Source organism: Oncorhynchus kisutch, linkage group LG28 (assembly GCF_002021735.2).
Source record: "Oncorhynchus kisutch isolate 150728-3 linkage group LG28, Okis_V2, whole genome shotgun sequence".
In the NCBI taxonomy this organism is placed as follows: domain Eukaryota; kingdom Metazoa; phylum Chordata; class Actinopteri; order Salmoniformes; family Salmonidae; genus Oncorhynchus; species Oncorhynchus kisutch.
This window is the reverse complement of record NC_034201.2, coordinates 41706246-41730821: the sequence shown is the minus strand read 5'-3', so window position 1 is coordinate 41730821 and position 24576 is coordinate 41706246. Positions and strand designations below refer to the sequence as shown.

Here is a 24576-nt window from a genome sequence, read left to right as displayed (position 1 = left end):
GATTTTATTGATCAAGCACAGGGGTGACAGCGTCTGGGGGGGGGGTAGGGGTTGGGCTAGTATACGTGCTGGAAGGCTTGATTTGAAGGCTCTGTGGACCCCCCCCCCCACCCCCCCAGAAGTGCTGATGCCACATCGACCATGTTAGATATAGCCTGACTGCTATGTTACTGTAGCACACAGCAGTGCTGTGCTCTTGTTGCTCAGGCTAGCTGGATTGTGGCACTCTGACCTCTAAATGCATTGGGGTTGGAGGGTGTGATTGGAGGTTAGCTTCCTGATGCAGGCTGTAATAACTGAAACACATTGTTTTTTAAATAATTAAGAAGCATTTTCTAGTCTACTTCAACGAGGGATGCTGAATATTCTCACATATCGGGTAAGGTTGGCCTGACAGGCAGCTCGAGATGTAGAAGAGTGTTCCATAGAGACTGTCGGAATGAAGTTGTGCTCTTTAAATCCATTGGAAATGAATACTCTGCAACGGTCTCTATATCGAAGGTTTGAGTAGTGAAAGGCTACTGTCGTTTGACTGAACTGATTTATCTGCCGTGGATCAAAATCCAATAGTAGGTTAGGCGTAGCTGTCCGGAACTGCTGTGGAATTATTACACAGATATTACATTGTTATTGTATAATCATGCTTAGTCACGCTAGGATTAATCACATGGGTATTCTATTTTTGTTCTTTAAAAAAAAGATCTGTTCTATGTAACCTAATGATTACTTTTATTATATTGGCTAATTACATTACTACAGTGCCAGTCAAAGGATTGGACACACCTACTCATTCCAGGGTTTTCCTTTATTTCTACTATTTTCTACATTGTAGAATAATAGTGAAGACATCAGCATTATGAAATAACACATGGAATCATGTACTAACCAAAAAAGTGTAGCCACCCTTTGCCTTGATGACAGCTTTTCACAGTCTTGGCATTCTCTCAACCAGCTTCATGAGGTAGTCACCTGGAATGCATTTCAATTAACAGGTGTGCCTTGCTAAAAGTTCATTTGTGGAATTTATTTCCTTACTGCGTTTCAGCCAATCAGTTGTGTTGTGACAAGGTAGGGGTGGTATAAAGACCAAGTCCATTTTATGGCAAGAACCGCACAAATAAGGAAAGAGAAATTACAGTCCATCATTACTTTAAGACATGAAGGTCAGTCAATATTGAACATTTCAAGAACTTTGAAAGTTTCTTCAAGTGCAGTCACAAAAACCATCAAGCGCTATGATGAAACTGGCTCTCATGAGGACCACAGGAAAGGAAGACCCAGAGTTCATTAGAGTTAACTGAACCTCGAGATTGCAGCCCAAATAAATGCTTGACAGAGTTCAAGTAACCGACACATCTCAACATCAACTGTTCAGAAGAGACTGCATGAATCAGGCCTTCATGGTCGGATTGCTACGAAGAAACCACTGCTAAAGGACACCAATAAGAAGAAAAGTCTTACTTGGGCCAAGAAACACGAGAAATGGATATTAGACCGGTGGAAAGCTGATGGGGGTGCTTTGCTGGTGACACTCAGTGATTTGTTTAGAATTCAAGGCACATTTAACCAGCTTGACTACCACAGCATCCCATCTGGTTTCCGCTTAGTGGGACTATCATTTGTTTTTCAACAGGATAATGACCCAAAACACACCTCCAGGCTGTGTAACACGGAACCCAAACTGGCTGCGCGCGTGTGCTATCGTGCATAAATGTATTTTGTTCCCCCACACCAAACGCGATCACGACACACAGGTTAAAATATCAAAACAAACTCTGAACCAATTACATTAATTTGGGGACAGGTCGAAAAGCATTAAACATGTATGTCAATTTAGCTAGGTAGCTTGCACATGCTAGCTAATTTGTCCCATTTAGCTAGCTTGCACATGCTAGCTAATTTGTCCCATTTAGCTAGCTTGCTGTTGCTAGCTAATTTGTCTTGGGATATAAACATTGAGTTGTTATTTTACCTGAAATGCACAAGGTCCTCTACTCCAACAATTAATCCACACACAAAACGGTCAACCAAATCATTTCTAGTCATCTCTCCTCCTTCCAGGCCTTCTCATCTTTGAACTTGTATGGTGATTAGCATCTAAACTTTCATAGTTTTACAACGACTACCAGCAAAACGGTTCGTCTTTCAATCACCCACGTGGGTATAACCAATGAGGAGATGGCATGTGGGTACCTGCTTCTATAAGCCAATGAGGGGATGGGAGAGGCAGGACTTGCACCGTGATCTGCGTCAGAAATAGGAATGACTTCTATTTTAGCCCTTGGCAACGCAGACGCGAGCAGTGTGGGTGAAAAACATGGATTTCTACATTTATTTTACAACGCTCGCGCACGCAACGTGTCTGGTCATCATGTAAGGGCTATTTGACCAAGGAGAGTGATGGAGTGCTGCATCACATGACCTGGCCTCCACAATCACCTGACCACAACACAATTGAGATAGTTTGGGGTGAGTTGGACCTGCAGAGTGAAGGAAAAACAGCCAACAAGTGCTCAGCATATGTGGGAACTCCTTCAAGACTATTGGAAAAGCATTCCTCATGAAGCTGGTTTAGAGAATGCCAAGAGTGCAAAGCTGTCATCAAGGCAAAGGGTGGCTACTTTGAAGAATCTCAAATATAAAATATATTTTGATTTGTTTAACACTTTTTGGTTACTACATGATTTGTGTTATTGTGTTATTTCATAGTTCTGATGTCTTCACTATTCTACAATGTAGAAAATAGTACAAATAAAGAAAAATCCTTGAACGAGTAGGTGTGTCTAATCTTTTGACTGTTACCGTACATAATAAATAGGTTCCCTGTCTCTCTGTCCCTGAATAAGCAATGTTTTCAGCTTAACTTGGACAGTGATAGTGAACACCAGCCCATTGATTGCATGACTTTCTCTTGTGACTGCCAGGCATGTCCAAATGGTTCTACATAGTTTCCATCTCATCACGGAGAGAACAGGTGGGGGGGGTTTGTGGTGTCCCTTTTGGAGTCATTTTTCTTCATATCCATACCTAACCTTATACCTGTTTTGAAGGGTATAATGCTTTTAGGCCAGGGGTCGGCAACCCACAAAAAATGTTTTTGAATTTTGTTTTTTGGTGAAAAAAGACTTCACCATTTAACAGGAATTCAGCAAAAAATAAATTGACTGTAGGAAATCTGTTCCCAAGCATTCCCATGAATACATTTTTATTTATTTAGTCAAGGTATAGAAATTATTTTCATCCCCCCCGACAGACCATCTGGTTTGACAAAACGTCCCGCAGCTGAATCTAGGTGCCTACCCCTGCTGTAGGCTATTTTGCCTCTCGTTATTTAGCATAGCCTACATCCATCAAGCTTGCACAACATTTACATTGCTCAAGTAACATTGTGTAGAAATACCTTACTGTCTACAATACTTCGACTTCATACTGTAGCAGCACCTTTTCATAGAAATCTTGGTTATGTTAGTCAACAGTGGATGCCTGTTTAACTTATTTAAATGAGCTTTTACTGACTGTTTAGGTGTCTGCCTTGGGGAGTTAACACATTAAAGTGATGTGATACTGAGCTCTTAGTTTAATGGTGCTGGAAGTTTCCATAGACCTGCTGTGTCTCAGCCAAGAATATCACATGTTCAGTGTGAAAGTAGAGGCTGTCTGATGGGGGGACTAGAGCACGCGCTCCATGCAAGCCGACACAGGTGAGATGTTGATGATTAACCTGTGTCTCAGGGAGAAAATGAGAAGGAAGATGCTGCTCCCACTTGGGAGAACAAAAACCGGTTTATGAGAAAATGGCGCTAAAAACAAAAGTGTTGCATAGAAAACAGACGGAATTATGGAATCCAGACATTAAAATGGAATTCAACAATATTCAGAAATGTTCATCATAAGTTTATCATAAGACTTGAACTAAATGCATCAGTGATTCTTTTTTTCTTCCTGCAACTTTCTGAAACTAAACAGCAATGTTCTTCTGTGTGTGTGTTTGCTTGTGTGCGCTCGTTGATATCTACACTTTGTGTGGCCGTTAGCGATGATGCTAATGATAACGTTTCCCAAAAAGGTTTTCAATTAAATGCTAATTATAAAGTTTTTTTTAGGCCTACCAGACAGAATATCATGACTGTTTGCATCAATCCAGTGGGCATTTGTTTTGCCAGCTCTGCAATTACATGAGCACTGCAGAAACTTGGCTAACCAAACAATGGCATTAAAGGGTAACTACACCCCAAAATCTTTTTTTCTCCCTCCCCCCCCAGACTTCAAGTGGTCTGATGCGGTTTAAGCATTTTTGTGGACTCATCCAATGTTGTTGTTTTCAGTTTTTTTCAGAGCGATACAATGAATAAATGGGAAAAACAAAATGGAGGTAACACAATCAGGCAAAAAAGACAACATTTTCTAGGGCCATAAAGAAGGACTCTTTATTTAGATGTGATGTTCATCCTGTGATGGCCTTGGGCTGTGCTGCTGCTGATCAGAGCAGGACTGTACTGGGAGACCTAACCTACATTTTTTAAAATTTAGCCATTATTTAACTAGGCAAGTCAGTTAAGAACAAATTATTATTTACAATTATGGCCTACCGGGGTTAACTGCCTTGTTCAGGGGCAGATCGACAGATTTTTACCTTGTCAGCTCGGGGATTTTCGGTTACTGGCCCAACGCTCTAACCACTAGGCTACCTGCTGCCCCAAATGAACAAGGAGGCTGTTTGTTTTTCAGGCTAGGTCTTCTCTCCGTTTGTTTCTGTATTAGAGCAGCTTTTGTCACTGGTTGCAGGTGCCATTGGCAAACAGTCATATGTTTCCTACAGTAGGTCCAGTGTCATCTCTCAGGGATTAGTGACTATGCCTCCCAGAGAGGGATGTTCTGATAATATAAAACATGGACAGGCCCCTGGTCCCTACTATAGGCTTACTGCCTTTGGGTACGGTACTAGAGCTCTGTTCTTAAGCCAAGCTCTCTGCACTGAGGCAGGGCCGGTCTTTCACTTTCTAAACCCCGGGCATCCTCTTAGCTCTGTGTAAGCTGCTCTACACACTTCTGTGACTGGGAGGGGACAGGGCCTACTGCTTGGTAATATGCCTGTGGATCTGGGGTTTGGCAGGCACCCAAAGGGCCACATTTAGCAATATAATGTATGTGGGAAATTGTTAGAGGTAGCCTACGGTTGTGATTTTTCTGGTTAACCTTTTTTAAATGAAGGACATATGTTTGCTTGCATTTATAACTGCTTCAAATCACAGTTGTTGTCATTAGGGCTGGGTGATATATCAAATGAATACAGTAGTATGGTTTAGCACAATATTCCCGTAAACAAAACGGTTTCAATCCACTATTTGTATTTGAGGTTTGTTCCAACTGAATCAGTCATATGGACACACAAAGACAGTGAGACATTATTTTACTGTAATAGAGGAGTAGTTAACCTTTCTAATGAGAACCTTTTTATGTATCAACTCAAATTTCGCACAGAGCAGTCACTACTAAAATGTGGAGTATCAATTAAAATTCATTCTGGAAAATTAATTCTCAGTTTTTCACTAGCAGCATTTGAGGTACCATGTACCACTAGCAGCATTTGAGGTACCATGTACCACCAGCAGCATTTGAGGTACCATGTACCACTAGCAGCATTTGAGGTACCATGTACCACTAGCAGCATTTTAGCCAAAAAATGTTATACTAGCTGTCTAGTCTGTGTTTTAGAAATGTGCAATTAGCATCAAAGATGGGTGCGTTTGTAAATTCACTCTGGCCATCTACTCCAATTTCAGAGCACTCTCGTTTGTGTGCCAGAGTGCAGAATAACTGATGAACGCTCAACACCTGTTGAATATGGCTGGTGTCGGTAAGCGTCAGCAACATTTAAATTGTTGCCAGCAGCCCAGTTAGTCACCAATGCTCTGGCTAACATGAAAACAGCCTAACCACCTCTGCTAGGGCGAGTAAAATCAAATCAAATGTATTTGTCACATACACATGGTTAGCAGATGTTAATGCGAGTGTAGCGAAATGCTTGTGCTTCTAGTTCCGACAATGCAGTAATAACCAACAAGTAATCTAACCTAACAATTCCAAAACTACTACCTTATACACACAAGTGTAAAGGGATAAAGAATATGTACATAAAGATATCTGAATGAGTGATGGTACAGAACGGCATAGGCAAGATGCAGTAGATGGTATCGAGTACAGTATATACATATGAGATGAGTAATGTAGGGTATGTAAACATTATATTAAGTAGCATTGTTTAAAGTGGCTAGTGATATATTTTACATCAATTTCCATCAATTCCCATTATTAAAGTGGCTGGAGTTGAGTCAGTGTGTTGGCAGCAGCCACTCAATGTAAGTGGTGGCTGTTTAACAGTCTGATGGCCTTGAGATAGAAGCTGTTTTTTAGTCTCTCGGTCCCTGCTTTGATGCACCTGTACTGACCTCGCCTTCTGGATGATAGCGGGATGAACAGGCAGTGGCTCGGGTGGTTGTTGTCCTTGATAGGTGTCCTGGAGGGCAGGTAGTTTGCCCCTGGTGATACGTTGTGCAGACCTCACTACCCTCTGGAGAGCCTTACGGTTGTGGGCGGAGCAGTTGCCGTACCAGGCGGTGATACAGCCCGACAGGATGCTCTCGATTGTGCATCTGTAGAAGTTTGTGAGTGCTTTTGGTGACAAGCCGAATTTCTTCAGCCTCCTGAGGTTGAAGAGGTGCTGCTGTGCCTTCTTCACGATGCTGTCTGTGTGGGTGGACCAATTCAGTTTGTCAGTGATGTGTACACCGCGGAACTTAACTTACTACCCTCTCCACTACTGTCCCGTCGATGTGGATAGGGAGGTGCTCCCTCTGTTGTTTCCTGAAGGCCACGATCATCTCCTTTGTTTTGTTGACGCTGAGTGTGAGGTTATTTTCCTGACACCACACTCCGAGGGCCCTCACCTCCTCCCTGTAGGCCGTCTCGTCGTTGTTGGTAATAAAGCCTACCACTGTAGTGTCGTCCGCAAACTTGATGATTGAGTTGGCCACGCAGTCATGGGTGAACAGGGAGTACAGGAGAGAGCTCAGAACGCACCCTTGTGGGGCCCCAGTGTTGAGGATCAGCAGGGTGGAGATGTTGTTACCTACCCTCACCACCTGGGGGCGGCCCGTCAGGATGTCCAGTATCCAGTTGCACAGGGCGGGGTCGAGACCCAGGGTCTCGAGCTTGATGACGAGTTTGGAGGGTACTATGGTGTTAAATGCTGAGCTGTAGTCGAACAGCATTCTCACATAGGTATTCCTCTTGTCCAGATGGGTTAGGGCAGTGTGCAGTGTGGTTGAGATTGCATCGTCTGTGGACCTATTTGGGCGGTAAGCAAATTGGAGTGGGTCTAGGGTGTCAGGTAGGGTGGAGGTGATATGGTCCTTGACTAGTCTCTCAAAGCACTTCATGATGACGGAAGTGAGTGCTACCCGGTAGTGGTTTAGCTCAGTTACCTTAGCTTTCTTGGGAACAGGGACAATGGTGGCCCTCTTAAAGCATGTGGGAACAGCAGACTGGGATAAGGATTGATTGAATATGTCCGTAAACACACCAGCCAGCTGGTCTGCGCATGCTCTGAGGACGCGGCTGGGTATGCCGTCTGGGCCTGCAGCCTTGCGAGGGTTAACACGTTTAAATGTTTTCCTCACGCCGGCTGCAGTGAATGAGAGTCCCCAGGTTTTGGTTCCAGGCCGTGTCAGTGGCACTGTATTGTCCTCAAAGCGGGCAAAAAAGTTATTTAGTCTGCCTGGGAGCAAGACATCCTGGTCAGTGACGGGGCTGGTTTTCTTTTTGTAATCCGTGATTGACTGTAGACCCTGCCACATCCCTCTTGTGTCTGAGCCGTTGAATTGTGACTCTACTTTGTCTCTATACGGACGCTCACCGAATCAGCGTATTCGTCAATGTTGTTGTTGGACGCAATGCGGAACATATCCCAGTCCACGTGATCGAAGCAGTCTTGAAGCGTGGAATCAGATTGGTCGGACCAGCGTTGAACAGACCTGAGCGCGGGAGCTTCTTGTTTTAGTCCCTGTCTGTAGGCAGGAAGCAACAAAATGGAGTCATGGTCAGCTTTTCCGAAAGGAGGGCGGGGGAGGGCCTTATATGCGTCGCGGAAGTTAGAATAGCAATGATCCAAGGTTTTACCAGCCCTGGTTGCGCAATCGATATGCTGATACAATTTAGGGAGTCTTGTTTTCAGATTAGCCTTGTTAAAATCCCCAGCTACGATGAATGCAGCCTCAGGATATGTGGTTTCCAGTTTGCAAAGAGTCAAATAAAGTTGGTTTAGGGCCATCGATGTGTCTGTTTGGGGGGGAATATATACGGCTGTGATTATAATCGTAGAGAATTCCCTTGGTAGATAATTGTTAAGGGAATGCGGACGACATTTGATTGTGAGGAATTCTAAGTCTGCATAGTTTCCTAGGAACGCGAAGCGAGGCGGCCATCTCTGTCGGCGCCGGAAATGTAATGGTCAGAGGGAAATGTTCTAATTTGTGTCGAAGTAGATAGAAAGCTAGCCAATTCGCTTGGGTGCTTGACTGCCGTTGTGAGATCAGAACGCTCGGATCAACCCTACTCCCAGGTCACAGCGTCCAGTGTGCGCTCAGAGCGAAGTGTTCTGAATTTACGAATGGACAATCGGACAACGCTCTGAATTTACGAACACACCCTAAATAAGGAATTGCGAACTCGTTCTCATTCTGAGAAATAAGGTATGCCACTCGATTTCAACTGAACAAAGTGAACAGGCTAGCATACTGTTCAAACGTATGGAAATGGACAGAAGGGTGTGTTCATGACAACGCTTCTACCTTGTTAGCTGGGAAATATGTCCAAGTTGGCTGAACTTGAATTATAAAGATTAGCTGGCTACTCACTAGCAAGTGGGCTTGTGCTTGTGATTGTTTTCTATGAACAAATCAAAATGTATTAGTCACATGCGCCGAATACAACAGGTGTAGGTAGACCTTACAGTGAAATGCTTACTTACGAGCCCCTACCAAACAATGCAGTTAAAAAAATATATGGATAAGATATAAAAGTAACAAGTAATTAAAGAGCAGCAGTGAAATAACAATAGTGAGACTATATACAGGGGGTACCGGTACAGAGTCAATGTGTGGGGGCACCGGTTAGTTGAGGTAATATATGTAGGTAGAGTTATTAAAGTGACTATGCATAGATGATAGCAACAGAGTAGCAGCGGTGTAAAAGACTGGGGGAATGCAATGCAATGCAAATAGTCTGGGTAGCCATTTGATTAGGTGTTCAGGAGTCTTATGGCTTGGGGGTAGAAGCTGTTTAGAAGCCTCTTGGAACTAGACATGGCGCTCCGGTACCGCTTGCCGTTTGGTAGCAGAGAGAACAGTCTATGACTAGGGTGGTTGGAGTCTATGACAATTTTCAGGGCCTTCCTCTGACACCACCTGGTATAGAAGTCCTGGATGGCAGGAAGCTTGGCCCCAGTGATGTACTGGGCCATTCGTTCTACCCTCTGCAGTGCCTTGTGGTCGGAGGCCGAGCAGTTGCAATACCAGGCAGTGACGCAAACCAGTAAGGATGCTCTCGATGGTGCGGTTTGGGGCATGTAAAATGTCTTCCTTCTGCTCTGGTACCACTTTACATTTTAAGGGATGCTTTGGGATTTTGGCAATATGGCCCTTTATCTATTTCCCCAGAGTCTGATGAACTAGTGGAAACCACTCATCTCTGTGTCCAGTATGGAGGAAGTTGGAGGTAGTTTTGCGAGCCAATGCTAACTAGCATAAGCACAATGACTGAAGTCTATGGGTATCTGCTAGCATGCTTTTTGCTTGCGAAACTACGTCTAACTTCCTTCATAGTGGACACAGAGTCAAAAATGGTATCCACTTGTTCATCGGACTCTGGGGAAGTAGATAAAGGTTCTCATTGCCAAAATCCCAACGTATTCCTTTAAGACCATGAAAGTAGCCTATGACATCTGTTGGTTCATGATACGGCAGGATGTCTTATCAAAACAGAAAATATCAACCCCAAAAGTCTCATGTTCACATCACTGTGTGTATCAGTTGATGGTGTACTAATGGGAAGATGTTTTGGGATGTGTAGACTGACTGTTTGACTGACTAATGTGCTGAGGTTAGTATCAGACAGGGCTATACACTGACCTTTTTTACAAGGAGCACATGTGCTCCTAAGATGAAAGATTTAGGCACACAGAAAGAAGGAGCACAATGAAAAATATTTGAGATATTAAAGCTATAATCCTTCAATTTTCTAGCCGCACTGGTGCTCTTAAATATAAATTATGGGTCACACAGCAAAAGATTTGGGTGCATATGCAAGTAAAATGGTCGCACTGTAGAGCCCTGTCAGATGTAGTCTTTTGTTCTATGGTTATAGTAACAAGCCTCATTCATTCATTCTCATTTAGCCCCCCATTTACGGCCAGCACACTTTCCCAGCTATTAAAATTTAGAGGGCATTAGCCAATTAGTCACGATCCTGATGGCGGTAAATGCCCCTTGAATAATGAAAGAATTGACCATCAGTGACAAGTGCACGACCGTGTTCTTATGTTCTCTAACCTTCTACCCTTGAATGGAGTTATGAAACAGGACGCGTACTGTGTGTTTTAACGAGCGGGAGAATGGGGGGGACGTGTCAGAAGTGTCACAGGCGTTTTAACTCCCAGTCTCTGATTAGGATCTGTTGCTGTTTTTAATGACTTTATCACCAAAGTAGATCTGTCTCCCCTGGGGAACCAGTCTGCACCCCTTGCTACCCCTCCCTCCCTAACCATGCTCTGGGGCTGGCTTCATGGGTTTGTGGGTGTTTTAATGTGGAAGCTTTGAAATACCTTGTCCAGCAACACAAAAATCAAGTGTCAAAGCTAAGCCTCCTTCCCTAGCTCCCTCCCTCCTTCCCTAGATCCCTCCCCCTTCCCTAGCTCTCTCCCCCTTCCCTAGCTCTCTCCCCCTTCCCTAGCTCTCTCCCCCTTCCCTAGCTCTCTCCCCCTTCCCTAGCTCTCTCCCCCTTCCCTAGCGCTCTCCCCCTTCCCCTAGATCCCTTCCCCTAGATCCCTCCCCCTTCCCCTAGATCCTTCCCCTAGATCCCTCCCCCTTCCCCTAGATCCCTCCCCCTTCCCCTAGATCCCTCCCCCTTCCCCTAGATCCCTCCCCCTTCCCCTAGATCCCTCCCCCTTCCCCTAGATCCCTCCCCCTTCCCCTAGATCCCTCCCCCTTCCCCTAGCTCTCTCCCCCCTCCCCTAGCTCTCTCCCCCTTCCCTAGCTCTCTCCCCCTTCCCCTAGATCCCTCCCCCTTCCCCTAGATCCCTCCCCCTTCCCCTAGCTCTCTCCCCCCTCCCCTAGCTCTCTCCCCCCTCCCCTAGCTCTCTCCCCCCTCCCCTAGCTCCCTCCCCCTTCCCTTTCCATTATTTTAGCCGTGACATTGTAGATTAATGTTGTGGCAGAAACCCATGTTTCATCAAGGCCTGTTTTAGCAGTGTTCTTCACGTTGGATAGTTTGGCCTTAGCTTCTAGCTATACTCCCAAACACAGGCTCTCTGCCTGGACCAAGTTGAAATACAAAATACTCCAGTTTGGTATTTCCGACTGTTTCTCGCTATTCTTTTGTCTCTTTATCAGGTGAAAAGAATTTTTCCTCATAGTTAGGGAATTATTTCATTACATTCCTATGTGCCACTCGCCTATTATTTAGCCTAAGCTTGACTTTAAAAAAAATTTTCCTTAAAGATTATTGTTGAGCTTGGTAAGGAAAATTATTTTTGGACCCGCCCACCTTTGTGTGTGTACTTTGGAGGTGAACCAAACTTGTCATGTGAGGCTGTGAGAAGGAAAGAGTTGAGCCTGCCTGTCCTTCAGTTCAACTGGCAATGCCGTACTCTTAAGGGCTATGTGTCTGTGTGCCTACGTACGTAGCCTTGTCCTGTAGAACCCATCTGCCACCATGACGACGCACAAGTATGGCTGCTGTTGCTATGCATCTGAATGGATTGGCAACCGCAGCGATTAAAGGGATATTGCAAGATTATGGCAATTGTGCTATTCTACTTACCCAGAGTCAAATTAACTCATGGTACCATTTTTATGTCTCTATGTGCAGTTTGAAGGAAGATAGAGGTAGTTTTGTGAGCCAATGCTAACTAGCGTTAGCGCAATAACTGGAAGTCTACAGGTACAGTAGCATACGCTAGGATCTGACTCTGGCTAAGTAGAACAGCAGCACAATTGTCATAATCTCGCAGTATCCCTTTAATCTCTACGGTTGCCAATCCATTCAGATGCATAACTACTGCAACAGCAGCCATACTTGTGTGTCGTCATGATGCCGAACGGCATCTCATTACCTAGTACTTCACGAGGACCCTTTCTGCTTCGCCTCTTAGGATAGGGTTATGTGCACACTGTTTTTTTGTTGAGTATTTATTTTGTAATTAATTAAGAGTGTTTTTGTGTTAATCTCCTATTTGACTTCAAGTAGTTCATCTCTCAGTGGATTGTAGAAAATACATTCTAGGCTACTGCATCCCCAGCCTACTGGTGATTTGTGTGGTTGTCACTCCTAAGGTCATGGTTGTTAATTCCGTTAGTTTACTGCTCCATGGCCACCATTTTAACGCTTGTTTCCATTCCCACTGCTTAGCATTAGGGCTGGTCGACATGGCCACAATATCGTATCACAGTATTCAAATCGTTGACTGTTTTATGTTTTTGAATAGTACAAGTTAAATGCTTTATGAGTATTGTGTGACCCTACATACATTCTAAGTGATTTCAATGGGTCTCTCTCCATTCTGATTGTTTTATACTGGTTATTAAACTTCAACCCAAAATAATTGTCTGCATTTTCATCAATCTCATTTGTGATCCTTTCCTCACTGCCACGTAGAACTGCACGATATGGGCAAAAAAATCAAGGCCTTATTTTTAACAAAATGTTGCAATTACGATTTGACTTGAGATTTATTCGGATTCTATCGTTAGATAATAGTAGTTGAATACAGTGTTTTGATATGACAACGGATTAACATACCAGGGAGAAGTTATTGCGGCAGGGTAGGAACCAAAGTGTTGGTGAGTGTTTCCTAGGGGACCTTATAATCTTTGGCTACATTAAATATGTAGCTAACATATGCTTTGCCTATTCCTCTTTGATTTAGAAGACACTGTTTCACAAGCAGCATGCTGATTTAGGCCTATACCATCACTGTTATCAGGCTGTAGTTAGTTGCGTTTTCTATCACTCGGTACATTTATTAGCTAGCTCGGTAGCCAGCTAACTAGCAATTAGCATTATTTGCTAACATGACTTAGCCACAACTTGCTAAGAAAATACAAATGACCTGTTTGCAAATGTAAGAAACACAAGCTAATAGTGTAGTTATAGAACACTTGTGGATTATATTAAGAAGCAAAGTTAAAACAGCATGGTAGTCATCAATGTTGTTGCATGTGCTGCATTGACCATGCAGACTGACCGCAAGTGTCTTGTGGTCGAGCAACAAAAACATGCACTCTGTGAGTAAACAGGGGCCGGGGCTAGGTCTGGAGAGAGATGACTCAAGTAGCGGAGTAAACTATAAAAATGTACGTTACACACAGCTTATCACATTTAACAAAACAAACATTCAAATATCATTATATAAGGTATAGTAAAACCCCAAACCGGTCTGTGCATCAATACTGGTATATCGTTTTTTTCCCAACAACAAGCAGGACTCACACGATATTCTCCAAACACCCCACAGGTCAGACATCCCAATTATTTGCAAAAGGAAGCGACGCAGAGGATGAAGAGCCGGATGCCTCGTCCAGACCCGCAGAAGGCGAGTAGGAAAGCTGCCGTTACAGTCAATATTACTGGCCAACGTGCAATCATTGGACAATAAACTAGACGAGGTACGATCACGAATATCCTACCAACGGGACATCAAAAACTGTAATATCCTATGTTTCACGGAATCGTGGCTGAATGACGACATGGATATTCAGCTAGCGGGATACACACTGCACCGTCAGGTTAGAACAGCACACTCCGGTAAGACGAGGGGGGGCGGTCTGTGCATATTTGTAAACAACAGCTGGTGCATGAAATCTAAGGAAGTCTCTAGATTTTGCTCGCATGAAGTTGAGTATATTGTGATAAATTGCAGGCCACACTACTTGCCTAGAGAGTTCTATACTTTTCATGGCTGTTTATTTACCACCACAAACAGACTGGCACTAAGACCGCACTCAGTCAGCTGTATAAGGAAATAAGCAAACAGGAAACCGCTCACCCAGAGGCGGCGCTCCTAGTGGCCGGAGACTTTAATGCAGGGAAACTTAAATCAGTTCTACCAAATTTCTATCAACATGTTAGATGTGCAACCAGAGGGAAAACATTTCTAGATCACCTGTACTCCACACACAGAGACGCGTACAAAGCTCTCCCTCGCCCTCCATTTGGTAAATCCGACCACAACTCTATCCTCCTGATTCCTGCTTACAAGCAAAAATTGAATCACCAGTGACACGGTCTATAAAACAATGGTCAGATGAAGCAGATGCTAAACTACACGATTGCTTTGCTATCACAGACTGGAACATGTTCCGGGATTCTTCCGATGACATTGAGGAATACACCACATCAGTCACTGGCTTTATCAATAAGTGCATCGAGGATGTCGGAAGCGTACAAGAAATCCCGCTATGCCCTGCGACAAACCATCAAACAGGCAAAGCGTCAATACAGGGTTAAGTTGAATCATACTACACCAGCTCCGACGCTTGTCGGATGTGGCAAGGTTTGCAAACTATTACAGACTACAAAGGGAAGCTCAGACGCGAGCTGCCCAGTGACACGAGCCTACCAGGCGAGCTAAATCACTTCTATGCTCACTTCGAGGCAAGCAACTGAGGTATGCATGAGAGCTTCAGCTGTTCCGGACGACTGTGCGATCACGCTCTCCGTAACCGACGTGAGTAAGACCTTTAAACAGGTCAACATACACAAGGCTGTGGGGCCAGACAGATTACCAGGATGTGTGCTCCGGGCATGTGCTGACCAACTGGCATGTGTCTTCACTGACATTTTTAACATGTCCCTGATTGAGTCTATAATACCAACATCTTTCATGCAGACCACCATAGTCCCTGTGCCCAAGAACACAAAGGCAACCTGCCTAAATGACTACAGACCCGTAGCACTTCACATCAACACCATTATCCCAGAAACCCTAGACTCACTCCAATTTGCACCGCACAAACAGATCTACAGATGATGCAATCTCTATTGCACTCCACACTGCCCTTTCCCACCTGGACAAAAGGAACACCTATGTGAGAATGCTATTCATTGACTACAGCTCAGCATTCAACAACATAGTACCCTCAAAGATCATCACTAGGCTAAGGAACCTGGGACTAAACACCTCCCTCCGCAACTGGATCCTGGACTCCCTGACAGGCCGCCCTCAGGTGGTGAAGGTAGGTAGCAACACATCTGCCACACTGGGGCAGCCGGGTAGCCTAGTGGTTAGAACATTGGACTAGTAACCGAAAGGTAAAAATAAATCCTCAACACTGGAGCTCCCCAGGGGTCCGTGCTCATTCCCCTCCTGTACTCCCTGTTCATCCACAACTGCATGGCCAGGCACAACTCCAACACCGTCATTAAGTTTGCAGACGACACAACAGTGATCACCGACAACGACGAGACAGCCTATAGGGAGGTCAGAGACCTGGCCGGGTGGTGCCAGAATAACAACCTATCCCTCAACGTAACCAAGGCCAAGGAGATGATTGTGGACTACAGGAAAAGGAGCACGGAGCACACCCCCATTCTCATCGATGGGGCTGTAGTGGAGCAGGTTGAGAGCTTCAAATTCCTTGGTGTCCACATCACCAACAAACTAGAATGGTCCAAACACATCAACAAAAAACTAGAATGGTCCAAACACACCAAGACAGTTGTGAAGAGGGCACGACACAGCCTATTCCCCCTCAGGAAACTAAAAAGATTTGGCATTGGTCCTGAGATCCTCAAAAGTTTCTTCAGCTGCAACATCGAGAGCATCCTGACCGGTTGCATAACTGCCTGGTACGGCAATTGCTCGGCCTCCGACCGCAAGGCACTACAGAGGGTAGTGCTTACGGCCCAGTACATCACTGGGGCAAAGCTGCCTGACATGCAGGACCTCTACACTATTGGTTAGAGCCTGTAAGTAAGCATCTCACTGTAAGGTGTTGACAAATAAACGTTGATTTGATAGGATGTATGATGCAACCACATGAGACTTCACACTAATATGTTTTTGGATTTGTCAAACTTGGACTCTGGCCTAGTTGAAGTGCTTCTTTAGTTCTTTGACAGGCAGCCAGATCTTGCCTGGGCTGAAAGATGCTGTCAATGGTGAATCATTTCCAGGTCTTGTGCAACAAGCCTCTCATTATTACCAAGTAGGACTTGTATTGTGTGTTGGCTGGCCTCTGGTATGCCATTCTGTGGAGGGTTTCAACTAGGTATGTAACATGGAAACATTTTCTTAACATTTTAAACTGGCTTTTTTCTGTTAAAACTATATAAGTATTTCAGAATCTAGACATACTCCTTATAGTAACATATGAAGTATTACACCAAGATGATGTCTGTCATGTACGGTTCACAGATCATAAGGTCTTACAGGAGGCATGTGTAGGTCTAAAATGGCCACTTTCATCATGATTTTCTCAAACATGGTTTGTGATACAAACCATTTAGCCTGGAAGTTGATAGTCTTTGTGCATACTATCATATAGACGGTTAGTTTGAAGTACTGTCATCCTGACAGATGCAGGATTTTTGGGTCCGATACCAATTCGTTTTTTTTTTATTAATACAAAAAAAAGGTTTTAATGTGGACAAATTACTGATATACGGTGCATTTGGAAAGTATTCAGACCCCTTGACTGTTTCCACATTTTGTTACAATACAGCCTTATTCTAAAATAGATAAAACATGTTTTTTTTCCATCATCAATTTACTCACAAGACCCCATTTGGGGAGTTTCTCCCGTTCTTCTCTGCAGATCCTCTCAAGCTCTGTCAGGTTGGATGGGGAGCGTTGCTGCACAGCTATTTTCAGGTCTCTCAAGAGATGCTCGATCGGGTTCAAGTTCGGGTTCTGGCTGGGCGACTCAAGGACGTTCAGAGACTTGTCTCGAAGCCACTCCTGCCCTGTCTTGGCTGTGTGCGTAGGGTCGTTGTTCTGTTGGCAGGTGAACCTTCGCCCCCAGTCTGAGGTCCTGAGCACTCAAGGATCTCTCTGTACTTTGCTCCGTTCATCTTTCCCTCGATCCTAACTAGTCTCCTAGTCTCCCAGTCCCTGCCGCTGAAAATATCCCCACACCATTCTTCACCTTAGGGATGGTGCCAGGTTTCCTCCAGAGGTGACGCTTGGAATTCAGGCCAAGGAGTCAGACCAGAGAATCTTGTCATTATGGGGTGTTGTGTGTAGATTGATTGAGAATATATTTTTAAATCCATTTTGGAAGAAGGCTGTAACGTAACAATGCGGTCTGAATATTTTCTGACTGTATTGTATCTGCCGATACATCTTTTTTTTTAGATACATCGTTTTTTTTCTCACTCAAATTACGCTCCAAAGGATTAACATATACTCTAAATTATGATTTCTTACCTAATATTAAAGTATTAAATTATTTAGCAGCATTTTTTTTGTGGTTTACATAACCACAAAAGCAACTACATCCTCTATAAATACAGTACACAGTATACTGAACAAAAATATAAATGCAACATGCAACAATTTCATAGATTTAATTATTTTTTGGCCCTAATCTATGGATTTCACATGACTGGGAATGCAGACATGCATCTGTAAGTCATAGATACCTTAACACATCAATGGACCTCAGGATCTCGTCATGGTATCTCTGTGCATTCAAGTTGCCATCGATAAAATGCAATTGTGTTCGTTGCCCGAAGCTTATGCCTGCCCATACCATAACCCCACTGCCAACATGGGGCACTCTATAATATTATAGATGATCTCTCCCCCCCCCCCCTAAAAATAAAAATAAATGTAACATTTAAGCAGTGGCAGCTCCATACTTTCAAAGCAGCCCTCTCATCTCTCTTTTACACAGGAGCGCACCAGATCCTTTGATGGCTTCAACATGCATTCCCTGGAGAACTCTCTCATTGACATCATGAGGGCCGAGCAAGATACCCTGAAAGGTAAGATAACAATCACAAAACCACCAGGATTGCATGTCTGGTCACAACATTGATGCTAGCGGCCATATCTAAAAACCTTTTGTCCTTCAAATCTGATGCAAGGTCATCTAGGACGGGCGTCTGTCTGCTGCCCCACAGCCATGTCCGACGACTGCTGATTTGAGCTTTCCTTTCAGTGGGACTAGAGTGGACTAGAAAGTGAAGAGTGGAGGCTTATGTAGGCTAGGCTATTCTACAGACAGTGCAAATGGAAATATTGCTGCAAGCAGCAATGAACGGGGTTCACAGGATGACAGAAAGGACACAAGCAGTTGGATAACAAAGCAAGCATTATATCATGTATCAGTGAAATCATTACCATGTTTATCTCTCAACACCACAAGGATGACGGAAGTGGAGTTTAGTCTAGTTGGTCTTTGGTAGCCTAGCGGATAAGAGCGTTGGGTCATTGACCAAAAGGTTGCTGGTTTGAATCCCCGAGACGACTAGGTGAATAATCTGTTGACGTGCCCTTGAACAAGGCACTTAACTCTCATTGCTCTTGTAAATCACTCTGGATAAGAGCGTCTGCTAAATGACAAATGTAAAATATAGTGCTATAGGTTGGTAGCGTGGCCGCCTTTGAATGCAGCAACTAATCGTTGTCAAATTCATTAGAGGCTAATTCATTGAGTATTACTCCAGATTTGGTATAATCTGATTTATGGTTCATGAGAAGATTCTGAAGTATTTTTGGCCTATTTTAGCCTATTAGTGTATGTGCTAATATGCATTCACTTAGTCCAAAGACCAAATTTGCAGTGACTCTTAGATTTAGTCCATGAAGATTTTTTTTAAGCATTAGTGGTACACAATCAAAAAAGTGAATTGTTAAGCGTTTCCAATTTTTTTTAACGATATCAATGCCAAACTTAACATGGTCATGGTAATGTCTTTGACCTTAAAGTTTCAAGTTGGTAGGCCATTGATTAGTGGATTTGCAAAGGTTTTAAATGGACATGGGAAATCTGATTTATCAATAACTCAAACAAAGTTAGATGTACCCTGGGTCTACATACTGGTTTTATTTGGACTTATTGTTCATAAGTATTTCAAACGTTTTCAAAAATGTCAAAGATGGAGCTAAATCTACTTTATGGTGGTGGCGTGGGAGGTGTTACTTGTCCCTTTTTAGAGTTTTCATAGCTGCCGTTTGTGAAGGGTTTGTTGATTGGATGGTATTATGGGGAATGTAAATACAACGCTCGCAGCAGTCTCTATCTGTTGTCCATCTGGTTTGTGATGCAAACGTCCCAAACCAGAAAGTTCCTGTTGTCAGTCAGGAAGACCTATTGTACTACTACTCCAACTGGTGTTTGTCTGGGGAAGGATTAATTAGAGGGAGTAGCCTGGGTGGCGTTTCTATTTAACTGCCCCCATAGCTTGTGTATGCATTTATTCGTTTTACACCTCTGTATTCAGCTGTTAAACCACAGTGAAACACAACTTTAGCGAACATCTGAGAGGCGAAGAGCCTGAAGTGATGAGTTGTTGTTCTGTCTAGTTTGAGCTGATTTAGTGCCTTGACGCTCCCAGTGCCTCGTGCCAGCTACAGAGGGTTAGAGATGCAGAGTAAAACATCATTATGAGGCATCATTCCATCTCGCCACTGTCTCCAGGGTAACGTGTTTCTACATTACAAAGATCCACACAGATGAAGGGTTTACTCCTCCCACGTTGTGCTGTTCCTACTGGGGTGAGCTCTAAGGGTACCAAGCAGCACCCCTACCCCTAATTGAAAATAATGACCTGACCCTCAAACATGAACCCCGCTGCTCTGCAGAACAGATGAAAAGGGAGGAGGGGGAAATCGACTGTAGAAGTGGCTTTGAATCGATTCCAGCAGTGTCCTCTGTTGACTGGAAAGAGTACTCTGTGTCACCACTGACTACTGAGCCGGTCCACCACCCTGCTCTCTCCTCCTCTCTCCTCCTCTCTCCTCCTCTCTCCTCTCTCTCCTCCTCTCTCCTCTCTCTCTCTCCTCTCTCTCTCTCCTCCTCTCTCCTCCTCTCTCCTCCTCTCTCTCCTCCTCTCTCCTCTCTCTCTCTCTCTCTCTCTCTCTCTCTCTCTCCTTTCTCTCTCTCTCTCTCCTTTCTCTCTCTCTCTCTCTCTCTCTCTCCTCTCTCTCTCTCTCTCTCCTCCTCTCTCCTCTCTCTCTCTCTCTCTCTCTCTCTCTCCTCTCTCTCTCTCTCTCTCCTCCTCTCTCCTCTCTCTCCTCCTCTCTCCTCTCTCTCTCTCTCTCTCTCTCTCTCTCTCTCTCTCTCTCTCTCTCTCTCTCTCTCTCCTCCTCTCTCCTCTCTCTTTCTGATTTAATAGGTGGGGGAGGGGCTTGGAGAATTTGTGTGATGGAATATACCAATCACTGAACACTCTACCAACCCTCTCCTCGGGGGGCCCCCCCAAATGTTTCACATTTTTGTTTCAACCCTAAACTGGCACACCTGATTCAATTAGTAAAAGGCTTGATGATTAGTTGACTAATTGAATCAGGAGTGCCAGTTTCTTTTTTAAATAAAAATGTGAAACGTCTGGTGGGTGGCCCGATGAAAGGTCTGGGAAAACCCTACACTAGTCCACTCCAGTCACAATGGGTTTACTATTAGTTTTCCTCTCATCCCCTCCACCAAGGCACCCCAGCATGGCACAGTTCAACTCTCAAGTACATTTGGCAGGAGGTCGGTAGGAACAGAGAATGTGCCAGCGAGCAGGCGGCTGAGAGTTAATGATGTGGGCTAATGTAACCAGGGCTTGTTTTGTGTGTTTGGTTGTGACAATCTCTTAACGGTGTACACTCCGCTCTCTAGGTCGCCTAGGATTCACCCATCCAGGGGGAGAAAGTCCTCTGCCCATAAATGGTACGTATAAAGGGTTTGTTAACACTAGGGGAGAAAGTCTGCATGCTCAACCCATGCTAATGGATGGAAGGTGAATCAAACCATTTGGTAACATAGTCGACAAGATTCGCAGCACCATGTTTGTACTTAACATGCTCTTGAGGCATCAGTGTTGATTTCCTTCTGTGTTCCACTATTCTTATTCCATTAGTTCTTTAATGGTTTATGTGGATTTCCTTCTCTGTGTTCCACTATTCTTATTCCATTAGTTCTTTAATGGTTTATGTGGAATTCCTTCTCTGTGTTCCACTATTCTTATTCCATTAGTTCTTTAATGGTTTATGTGAATTTCCTTCTCTGTGTTCCATTAGTTCTTTAATGGTTTATGTGGATTTATTAAATAAGGATTTAGTAATATAGATTCATTATTTCATTTGAAATTGCATAGCTAAACACGTTTTAACGTTGTGTAATCCCTCACCTAAGGCAGTGTATCTATCCCATTTGCATTCAGTCGGCAGATCTCTTTTGCCTGTGCAGTGAAGGAACTAAGCTCCTAGTATTTGTGACATTTCCTGTTATAGTTCTTTATATTGAATCAGTGCATGATTCACTTCTTTCCTCTATGCAGACACGAATACCGTAGGCTAGTTGTAGCTACAAAGGTAGACTGAATCTAATCTCTTTAGCTACAGCTTCCTCAACTGCAGTTTGATATGCATAAGCCGAAATGCAACTGAAAGCTCAGTGATCCAACATGGACTCTCTCCTTGAGCCTCATAGTGTTATATTGGTCCAACATGGTGATCCACCGTCGACTCTCTCCTTGAGCCTCATAGTGTTATATTGGTTCAACATGGTGATCCACCGTGGACTCTCTCCTTGAGCCTCATAGTGTTATATTGGTTCAACATGGTGATCCACCGTGGACTCTCTCCTTGAGCCTCATAGTGTTATATTGGTCCAAAATGGTGATCCACCGTGGACTCTCTCCTTGAGCCTCATAGTGTTATATTGGTTCAACATGGTGATCCACCGTGGACTCTCTCCTTGAGCCTCATAGTGTTATATTGGTTCAACATGGTGATCCACCGTGGACTCTCTCCTTGAGCCTCATAGTGTTATATTGGTTCAACATGGTGATCCACCGTGGACTCTCTCCTTGAGCCTCATAGTGTTATATTGGTCCAACATGGTGAACCACCGTGGACTCTCTCCCTGAGCCTCATAGTGTTATATTGGTCCAACATGGTGAACCACCGTGGACTCTCTCCTTGAGCCTCATAGTGTTATATTGGTCCAACATGGTGAACCACCATGGACTCTCTCCTTGATCCTCATAGTGTTATATTGGTCCAACAGGACAGATGGTGGTTCTGCATGGATGCCGTTCAGAGGGTACTACCAGTCTTAGAGAGGCAGTCACACCAGCTGATCGTTACTCTGTAGAGCACACACCAGAGAGTGTGTATAACCACCCTCCACTGACCTCCTAAAAACCTTCTCTGTATCTGGCCTAGGAAGGGAGAGTGTGTCTGCGATTCTCATGAGTATGCCCGCATACGTCTATAGACGTGACTGCACAGGAAAACAAGTTTTAATGTCACATGCACAAGTACAGTGAAATGCCTTTCTTGACAGCTCACCAATGGAGTAATCAATAACAATCATAACAACAAGATATAAGAAAAACCCACAATAATAAACTGTGAAATCATGGGTGAATGTTCAATACAAGCTCATCTGTCTGCCACGTATCCTGGAGCACTGAGGAGGCAACATAGACCCAATCACATGGAGAAGGAGAGGGCATATGTTGTGAATGAAAGAATGGATAATATCTGTCATTCCTGGTCACTGTTGGTGTTATTTTGGTATTTTACATGCAGCAAGGAATTATGGGAGGAGACGAGGTAAACTGAATTTTATTTTATTTTCCCCCTCAAACTGGCGTAGAAAGACCCGGTCTTTTGCGTCCATGTCCAGTATTTCTGAACGGGGACAGTATGTGTTTGCATGTAGATGTTGTGGTTTGTTGTTGGTCTATTTGTTTGATCTGGCATGTTGTTTTGGGGGTTTTCAGCTCTAAGAGCTTTTGTTTGTGGTGTTGTGGTCGCATGCGCACGCACACGTACACACACACACGTACACACACACACGTACACACACAGTGTACAGACTCAGGGCTAACTCTTTTACATAATTGGTCATAAAGCTGCTCGTCTCTGTTTTGTGACACTTGGTCAGGAATATGGCTGGGGTGGCTTAACCTCCAGGACATAGGGCGGGAACAATATTCAGCCTATGCTGCTGCCATAGGCTTAGCTGTGTGTGTGTGTGCGTGAGTAGCCAAGTGAGCTGATATGGGGATGGCTGGTGGAGGAGGGAGAGAGCGGTATCCCTGGCTCAGTCCCTCTCAAACAGCACAGCAGGGCTGCTTGTAGAAGACCTTAATGTAGCACTGTCTCTGGCAGTCAATGAGTCAGGTGAATTACTGTAAAATAGACACATTGTTATAGCTAGTATTGCTTGACAATACAATACTTAACCATGTAATAGCATTCATGTTGATACACCTAAGTAATAAATTAAAAAGTATCCATTGTGTTATATCTTTATGCAATCTGTCATTGACTGACTTGTCTCCTCTCTCTCTCTCCTCGTCCCCTCCTCTCTCTCTCGTCCCCTCTTCCCTCCTTTCTCTCTCTCTTGTCCCCTCCTCTCTCTCTCTCTCTCTCCTCGTCCCCTCCTCTCTCTCTCTCTCGTCCCCTCCTCTCTCTCTCTCTCCCTCGTCCCCTCCTCTCTCTCTCTCTCTCCTCGTCCCCTCCTCTCTCTCTCTCTCTCTCTCCTCGTCCCCTCTTCCCTCCTTTCTCTCTCTTCTCGTCCCCTCTTCCCTCCTTTCACCTCTCTCACTCCCTCTCCTCAGGTCACTCTTCCCTGTTCCCCATGGAGGATGGTTTCCCTGACGACGAGCGTGGTGAGCAGAGCCTGCCTGGCCTTGGCTCGCCCCACTGTTTCCCCCACCAGAATGGGGAGCGCGTTGAGCGTTACTCCCGCAAGGTCTTTGTCGGTGGCCTCCCGCCAGATATTGATGAAGGTAACCTTTACAACACTGCAGACCACGTTCACACAGGCGGAGGTGCTGTGACCACGCTATGGTGATGCTTTGACTGGGCTGAACACCTGGTTGATCAGGTGGAGGTCTACAATGTGGATATCTTCATGGCCAGTAATCACAGGTTTACATGACTGATGTTGAAGACCAGTCCCTCTGTGACCAATTTCGGCCGTAGACTTTCACCAAGCAGCACTGCTCTACCATAGCAAGTCTTGTGTTATTTAGTTTCCGTTTCCTGAGGGCTTTGGCTCACGAATAGGCATAGTTCTAGTACATTCTGTTATAAGTAGTGTAGGACATCTCTCAGGTGTGATCAGTGTTGCT

The 24576-nt window shown here is 44.4% G+C and overlaps 1 protein-coding gene across 4 annotated transcripts in view; it reads left to right on the top strand.

Annotated features, from left to right (window-relative positions):
• The window catches only part of LOC109872626 (cytoplasmic polyadenylation element-binding protein 4-like), a 41359-nt gene that overhangs the window by 4071 nt on the left and 12712 nt on the right, over positions 1-24576 (top strand). For 3 of the 4 annotated variants that reach the window (XR_004205933.1, XR_004205934.1, XM_031807646.1), the window contains exons 3-6: positions 18171-18261; positions 21105-21155; positions 23024-23047; positions 24061-24231. Coding sequence is in view for 2 of the 4 variants with exons in the window: in XM_031807646.1 (XP_031663506.1) it covers positions 18171-18261; positions 21105-21155; positions 23024-23047; positions 24061-24231 (337 nt within the window). In the remaining 2 variants the exon portion in view is untranslated. The remainder of the gene's footprint in view (positions 1-18170; positions 18262-21104; positions 21156-23023; positions 23048-24060; positions 24232-24576) is intronic. The other variant, XM_031807647.1, reaches the window with a different exon arrangement.